The sequence below is a fragment of the Chelonus insularis genome, unplaced genomic scaffold (genome assembly GCF_013357705.1).
Source record: "Chelonus insularis isolate UGA/USDA-ARS -01 unplaced genomic scaffold, ASM1335770v1 contig_66_pilon, whole genome shotgun sequence".
NCBI lineage: Eukaryota > Metazoa > Arthropoda > Insecta > Hymenoptera > Braconidae > Chelonus > Chelonus insularis.
Window position 1 is genome coordinate 65,190 of NW_023276695.1, and position 7,909 is coordinate 73,098.

General features: G+C 29.1%; 3 protein-coding genes across 4 annotated transcripts; 2 read left to right on the forward strand and 1 right to left on the reverse strand.

Moving 5' to 3' along the window:
• Window positions 1-13: 13 nt before the first annotated feature.
• LOC118070687 (zinc finger and SCAN domain-containing protein 2-like) lies at window positions 14-3,847 on the reverse strand. 2 transcript variants are annotated; one of them, XM_035089449.1, is made up of 4 exons: window positions 3,395-3,847; window positions 2,979-3,249; window positions 2,507-2,905; window positions 14-2,185 (listed from the first exon to the last, which is right to left on the reverse strand). In XM_035089449.1, exons 1-4 carry the CDS (start codon window positions 3,530-3,532, stop codon window positions 315-317), a joined length of 2,679 nt encoding a protein of 892 aa, XP_034945340.1. In that variant the 5' UTR covers window positions 3,533-3,847; the 3' UTR covers window positions 14-314. The 2 variants fall into 2 exon arrangements, with proteins under 2 accessions (XP_034945340.1, XP_034945339.1); XM_035089448.1 differs by having other exon boundaries at window positions 14-2,905.
• A 422-nt stretch (window positions 3,848-4,269) lies between these two features.
• On the forward strand, window positions 4,270-5,562 carry LOC118070688 (ribosomal RNA small subunit methyltransferase NEP1). Its single transcript, XM_035089450.1, has 4 exons — window positions 4,270-4,593; window positions 4,669-4,912; window positions 5,035-5,246; window positions 5,356-5,562. The coding sequence occupies exons 1-4, from the start codon at window positions 4,459-4,461 to the stop codon at window positions 5,467-5,469; spliced, it is 705 nt and encodes a 234-aa protein (XP_034945341.1). The 5' UTR covers window positions 4,270-4,458; the 3' UTR covers window positions 5,470-5,562.
• A 618-nt stretch (window positions 5,563-6,180) lies between these two features.
• Prx6a (Peroxiredoxin 6a) lies at window positions 6,181-7,858 on the forward strand. The gene is made up of 5 exons (XM_035089451.1): window positions 6,181-6,747; window positions 6,814-6,970; window positions 7,028-7,245; window positions 7,342-7,414; window positions 7,584-7,858. The coding sequence occupies exons 1-5, from the start codon at window positions 6,662-6,664 to the stop codon at window positions 7,722-7,724; spliced, it is 675 nt and encodes a 224-aa protein (XP_034945342.1). The 5' UTR covers window positions 6,181-6,661; the 3' UTR covers window positions 7,725-7,858.
• The last annotated feature ends 51 nt before the right edge of the window (window positions 7,859-7,909 follow it).

The window sequence follows — 7,909 nt, forward strand, 5'->3', positions numbered from 1 at the left end:
TCTATTAGCACGGTATTTGAAAATATTTACAGAAGTATTTACATTTATAACTTAATACTATTATATATATAATATATAATATATTTAAGAAACTTATTAATAGTTATTAACAATAACTTACTGTGTAACCAAAAAACTCATCGTTGGTATACATGAGAAAGTTTAAATTGAATGGTTTATTTAATATATATATTGTAAATATATATATATTCATCATTTTACTTTCTAACTACTATGCTTGTAAATGGGTTCAAAATTTAAACTAATTTTGGTGTTTCGATGCAGCAACCAAAATTTCTCTATTCTGTATGCACCTAAACTATAGTAAGATATTCAGAGGTTAACTGAAGAGAATCAACATGGTAAGATGGAACAAGCCGTAATTTCTGTCCATCTTCAGTAGTAAATTCAATAGCCTGTTCACTATCAGTTATCGAAGGAGCTTCCTCAGAAGTTTGATCAGCTGTAACAGTTTCTGTTTCATGGTTATTCGTTAAAACTTTAACTATGGCATTAGTATTAGTTTGAGACGATGATGAATCAATAGTAGATGTTGAACCTTGATTTACAGAATTTTGAACATTTGAAGGTTGTCGAAGATGTACTCCAAGTTGTTCTGCCAATTCTTCAGAAATGACTCCTGAATGTACTCTTATTGTTTGACCATTATTAAGTTGACTGACAAGTTCTCCATCGGTTAATAATTGTCTAGCATCTTGAATTGACAACGGAATTGGATTACCCTCCTCATCAGTAATTTGCAATTGTAAACTCTGATCACTTATATGCATTCCTATTTGATCATCGGTTTCGTGTATTGTATGAGAAGAATGTTTTGAAATCATTTCATTTTCTTCAACTTCTAATGTTGATAAAGTTTGACCGGAATTTTCGGCTTCTTTATCTTCAATCATTCCAAAATGCAATGTTCTTGATTGGTTAGGATCATCAGGATCTTGATAAGATACGTAAATTATTTGCGGTACTCCATCTTCGGACCCTTCCTCTGTAGTTATAACTTGGGTAATATGTTCTCCAAGTGAATTTTCATCACCTTCTTGAGTTGCTGGTAAAATTTGCCAGAGCTCTTCATTTGTTGCTGGTTTAATTCCATTTATTTCTAATAATTTTGGTTCCCTATGAACTTTTTTATGCTTCGTTAAATTAGAACAATCAGCGAAAGCTTTACCACAAACATCGCAAGAATACGGTTTCTCTCCGGTGTGTAATCGAAGATGTTTTTTTAATGCCCATTGTTCTGTAAAACCTCGGTTACAATGAGCACATTGAAATGGACGTTCACCTTTATGTCTCCGAACATGACATTTCCAAGTATCTTTATGTAGAAAACTCTTGGCACAGAACTCACATTTCCATGGCCGTTCTCCAGTATGTCTTTTAACGTGTAATTTAAATTGCGAAGATGTAGTAAATTTTCGACCACAGTGATCACAAGAGTAGGGTTTTTCCCCAGTATGAATACGCATATGTTCTTGCAGATTTCCATTTTGTGAAAAACTTTTAGAACAAATATCACATTTATACGGCTTATGACCAGTATGCCAGCGATAATGTAATGTTAGGCTTGTTTTATGAGCAAATTGTTGATTACAAATTTCACAAGAATATTTTTTTTCTCCCGTATGAGTTGATTGATGATTAATTAAATTAGCTTTTGTTTTGAAACTTGCATTACAAGATTTACACATATAAGGACGATCATCTGAATGGACAAGCTGATGGCGTTGGAGAAGTTGTTTATGTTTGAAACTTTTACCACATTTGTTACAAACAAATCTTCTTCCATTATTGTGTTCAGCTTCTTTATGGTATACAACAGAACTTGGATGATTTAAAACTTTTCCACAAATATCACAAGTATATCCTTTTTCCGTTTTATTTGTATCATGAGTTAATACATGTCCTTTCAAGCTCGAGTGAAAAATGAAAGATTTGTCGCAGATAGTACAAACGTAAGGTTTTTCTAATAGATGAATTTCTTTCATATGAATTTCATAATCATCTTTAAGATGAAATGTAATATTGCATTGTGAACATTCAATACTTTCCAATTCATCTTTTGGTTCAGATTTATCATCTACTTCATCTATGTTATAGTCTGCTTCATTTTCGTTCTTTTCAATTTCATCAGTTGTAAATTTTTCAATAGTACTTTTGGAAGTTTCTGAAAAGATTTCAGGCTTGTTAGAAACAGGTTTCACTTGCATTTGAGTATTTGTTGATTCAAAATTTTTAATTATTTCACCAGAATGACCAGTAGTTTTTTGATGGAGGTTAAAATTGTCTACATTAGTAAATATTTTATTACATTCTGAACATTCGTATTTCATATTTTTATGATAACTTTTGTGCATTATGTATCTACTACGTTGTAAAAAGCCTCTACCACATAAATTACATGTAAATTTATTCTTTTTCTTTTGTATTCGAGGTCTTCCTCGACCTCTACCTTTATTAACAATAACTAATTCTCCTAAATCTTTACCTTCTTCCGTTTCTAAATGTCCAATAACTTCTTCATTTACATCAGGAATGGATAGAGTTTGTTGTTCATCGACATCATTGTACTCTCTTCCATCATCGTCATCATCAATTACTCCTTCTTCTTTGAATATTCTTTCTAGTTCTTTACCTTGGACAACTTCAGAAAATCGTTTGGGAATTTTCCGTTTTCTCCGCCGTCTACCATCACCGTCTAGATCATCTTCTTCATCTGGTTTGTCCTCTTCTTCCTGACTTATGTCTTGACTTTCTTCAGCCTCTTTCAATTCATCTTCGAAATGACTCTTCGGTGGACGACCACGTTTTCTTCGTGGCTTTTCTAAACCTTCCATTTGTAAACTCATGTCATGTTCTGCGGCATACATAGAACCATCAGGCAAAACTGTAATTGAAAAATAAACAATGAGATTTATTGACATTATTATATAAGAATTTTAAAAATCATAAAAGCTTACTTTTTATGACAATTTCTTGTGCAAAAGAGTCTTGATTATTTTTATCATTAAACTGGTCTACTTCTGGTGTTTCAATTGATAATTCTATATTTTCTCTTTCCACTTTTAAACGATCTCGATCAACCTTTTTTTGTTGTTCTGTTTGTTGTTTCCATAACTCACGAATCTTTCGTTGACCATCAATTAATAAATCGAAAAATTGAACTGTTGCTTCAAGTTGAATGTTACATCCTGGGCAAATGGTTCTTGGTAATTTACCATCATCTCGAATCTGTAAAGATAAATAAATAGTAAAAATACCTTATTTGAAAGTTAATTTAAAAATATCTTGATTTGTGTAGTAACGAAGTATGTTTTAAAAGTAGTCAAATGATATCCTGAATTTTAAATTGATTTAACTTTAAAAAATTTAATACCTTTAATGGTAAATAACGATTAACCATAAAGCCCAAATCAGGTTCAGTTCCTTCACTAGTGTATAATAATTCTCCGTTTGCATTATTTTCTGCACATAATCGACAAATAGTTGAATCATATAGAGGAACCTCCGTCATGGTGGCGGGATAAATGATGAATAGGAGATGACTGTTTCTTCAGCAATATCTCTTTCAATGATTGAAGCTTCAAAACGTCATAGAAGATATAAGAACATTTGGTTATTTCCAAATTTAATGGTTTAACCAATGTATAATTAATCCAAATAAAAATTTGCCAGTATTAACATCAAAATTTCTTTCATTGTACAGAAAGCATTAATAGACATGCTTTACTGTAATAATATGACATAAAATGTATAAAAAATATTAACGATTCTCTAAGAATTACTGATTATATCAATATTCTTTGATAAATAAATAAAATTATATCTTCACTAGATATATAAGAATTTATGTACATTTAATAATTTAATAAATGGATAACTGAATAGTGTAGTAACAATCTTTAAGCCTAATTTTCAAAGGTTGATTTTTAAAAAAGAAATAAAATATTTTTAGCTCAAAAACACAAGTGATATTGCGTGTACATTCAACGTACTACTGACGTACATTTTTTTTAAGGTTATACATGTGATTTTCCTATACCACAATACACAGTAAAAATGTCCGCAGCTGTAATTTGACCAAATTGACTGGCAAAATATCTGGTTAAATAACTTTGGTCAATTGACCAGATATTTAACTAGTTAATAAACAGGTTATTTTACCTTTTCGATTTGACTATATTATATGCCAGGTCCGTCGATAGGAATGGTACCGGAATGGATACTCGGTTCGGTACCATTCCCATTGACAAACTTTGATTATATTTTGTGTATTTTGAGCGTGGTGTAGAAAAAGAATTGAAAAAAATACTCCAATGCCTTTGCAAAATTTGTTTTTATATTAATTCAGTGTTTATAGACTATTTATTATTTATCTATTGTATTAAAAGTAATGTGTTTATTGTTTTTTTCTTCAAGTTTAATAATTTATTTGCAATAATGGGAAAAAAACGAACACAAGAAAATGATAATGAATATGATCCGGTTTCGAAGCATCTTCGACCAGCTCATAAAGTTAATGATGAAAAACGTTTAATAATTATTCTAGAAAATGCTCAACTAGAATCGGTTAAGGTAGGAATAATGAACTTTAAATAAGTAATACGTATACGTCTGTGACAATTATTCATGTTTGTTTTTTTATTATAGGTGGGAAATAGTTTTGAGCTTCTAAACTGTGATGATCACGCTAATATTTTAAAGAAAAATAATCGTGATCTTGGAAGTTGTCGACCTGACATAGTTCATCAGTGTCTTTTAATGCTTCTAGATAGTCCTCTTAATAGAGCAGGATTATTACAAGTTTATGTCCATACTGAAAAAAATATATTAATCGAAATAAATCCTCAAACGAGAATACCGAGAACATTCAAGCGTTTTGCTGGCTTAATAGGTAAATTTTTAGACGACTTCCCTCTGAATTATTGCACAATTTTATTGCCTTTAATTTTAATTGATCATAACATTTATATCAATTTTATTTATTGTTGACTTAATTCGTATTAATTATTTCAGTTCAATTACTGCACAAATTTAGTGTTCGAGCGTCCGATGGACATATGAAGTTATTAAAAGTTATCAAAAATCCAGTAACGAATCATTTACCAGTTGGTTGTCGAAAAATATTAACATCTTATAATGCAGAACAAAAAGTTGATCCTAAAAAACTTGTTCCTTCTACTGATGAACCAATTGTGATTGTTGTTGGAGCGATGGCTCATGGTCAGGTACGTTGTTTCTAATATTTCATTTAATACATGATATATTTATTCTATTCAACATATCAAATTATTTAGTACTAGGAGTAGACGTTACATAGTTTTTTAATTATTTTAGGTAAGCACTGATTATACCGAAGATACTGTATCTATAAGCAGTTATCCATTGTCTGGAGCATTAGCATGTGCTAAAATATGCACAGCTTTTGAAGAAGTATGGAACGTAATGTAAATATTTTTTTAATATAATGTGAAAGGAGAGTAAGATATAATTTGTATATGAGATATAGAATAATGAAAATAAAAAAACGATTTTTGAAAGTTATTTTGGAGTTTGGAGTAGAATTTGTATTTTTAAGTCTTAAGTCCTTATTTCATCTTCAATGCTACTCAGTTGACTACCAAGAAATAAATGCCAATCTGAATTTAAGGTGACACTCTGGAGTACAATTAATAGATGTGTTTATTAAATTTGCTCTTATTGACATCAATTTATTAATCCAAAACATTCTAAGCATATTTCATTTTTTACAAATATATACATAAATTATTTTCAAGAAAAAATTTTGAGAAAAAGTTGTTAAATACACTATTTAGAATAGAAAAGTTCTCTCATTGATAAAACATTTTGTTGGATTTACGCTGTAGTTTAATACAAAGTAGTATTAATAATTCTAGTAATTTACTTGTAGATTTGAATTAGATTTTTAATTACTCTAAGGATTTTTATCATATCAACTCAATCTGGATTCCATATATCAGCCGGTAGTTTTATAAAATAGCTGTAATCTATAGCAACATTAACTTGCAATTTCTATTAATTTAAAAAAAATTAATTTTATTGAAAAATTATTATTATTTACAACCATTTTTTTTTGTTAAATCTAAGTGATATCTGTTATATAACTCCATGTCTTTTAAGATTATATTGGATTGATACTTATTAAATGCAAAAAAATTGACATCTTATGATTTGATCAGAACAAAGTAGAAATACAAAAAAAGAAATAAATTGAGATATCCTAAGGGGTTGTAAATATGTTTATCAGTTGTTGAGTCTATTTGATTGAATAATCTACATACATACACATAATAACGTGTGATAAATGTCAAACAATTAAAATACGAGTAATTATTGTAAAAAGAGGTTATGGTTCCATAGATACGGTGTATAGTTTTATGCACATCGAATCAACTAAGTGCTTTTTTTTTATTGGTAAAAAGAGTGCTGAGTGTGGGGAGACTAATTTGTTGGTTTAACGATCATATGCATGTTATGATTAGATATTCGCTCCGGATTAACTCAGTCGTTATATCCAATTTTGAAATTCTTTATCTTAATTTCTAAAATATCAATTACTATTTCCATTGCAGTTTTTTTTGGATATTATTATTCTAAATTAATAATTTCTCAGAAAGTAAGAATGGTTTTATTAGGAGAACAATTTCCAAATTTTAGTGCTGAGACGAGTATGGGAACAATTCAACTTCATGAATGGCTTGATAATTCGTATGTAAAAAGAATTTATGTATGTATATATTAAAACTCACATGTTAATAAAAAATTTAATTTCAGATGGGGAATTTTATTCTCTCATCCCAATGATTTTACACCGGTATGTACGACTGAATTAGCACGAGTTGTTCAATTGTATCCTGAATTTCAACGATTAGGGGTCAAAGTTATTGCGTTATCATGCAATTCTGTTGAATCTCACATCACTTGGATTGAGGTAATATTTTATTGTTATAAAAAATTTAAAAAATCTTATAATTTTTACTGATTATAGGATATTAAAAGTTATACAAAGATGCAAGTATCTAAATTTCCATATCCTATAATTGCTGATGAATCTCGTACCATAGCAACGTTACTGGGAATGTTAGATCCTGATGAAGTTGATGACAATGGGATTCCATTAACGGCTAGAGCAGTATTTATAATTGACCCACTCAAAAAAATGCGTTTGTCTATTTTATATCCTGCTACAACTGGACGAAATTTTGAGTTAGTATTAAAATGGTTATATTTATTTATTTTTCATAATTTTCACACGATTTATTTAGCATACATTAATATGCAATGTTATTAAAACCACTACAGTGAGATTTTACGAGTTATTGAATCATTGCAATTGACCGATAGGCATCGTGTTGCTACTCCAGTCGACTGGAAGGTATGCTTTTTAAAAAAGATCTCATTTTATTAAGGTATTCCTTTAGAATAAATAACATATAACATGAATAAATTTATTTTACTCGTTCAATCGATTAAATAATTGATTAAAATTTATTAATTTATTAAATAATACTGAATGAAATAATTGATGCAAGTTATTATTACAGAAAGGTGAGGACGTAATGGTTCTTCCAACTATACCTCCTGAAGAAGCCAAAAAAATATATGGTGATAAGATGAAATTAATAAATGTACCTTCTGGAAAGCAATATTTACGTATAGTAGCACAGCCTACAGATAGTTCATAATCTATTGAATTCAACGAAAAGAATTATATTTTTTAATAAAATAATGATTATAATAACAGTGAAAATTATGAATTTTCATATTAACTGCATTTTGTTATACTTTTTTTTATAAATAAACTTATTGGAGTATTGAATTGGCATATTGACTTTTCTTACTATACCTATTTGACAGGATATGATATCCA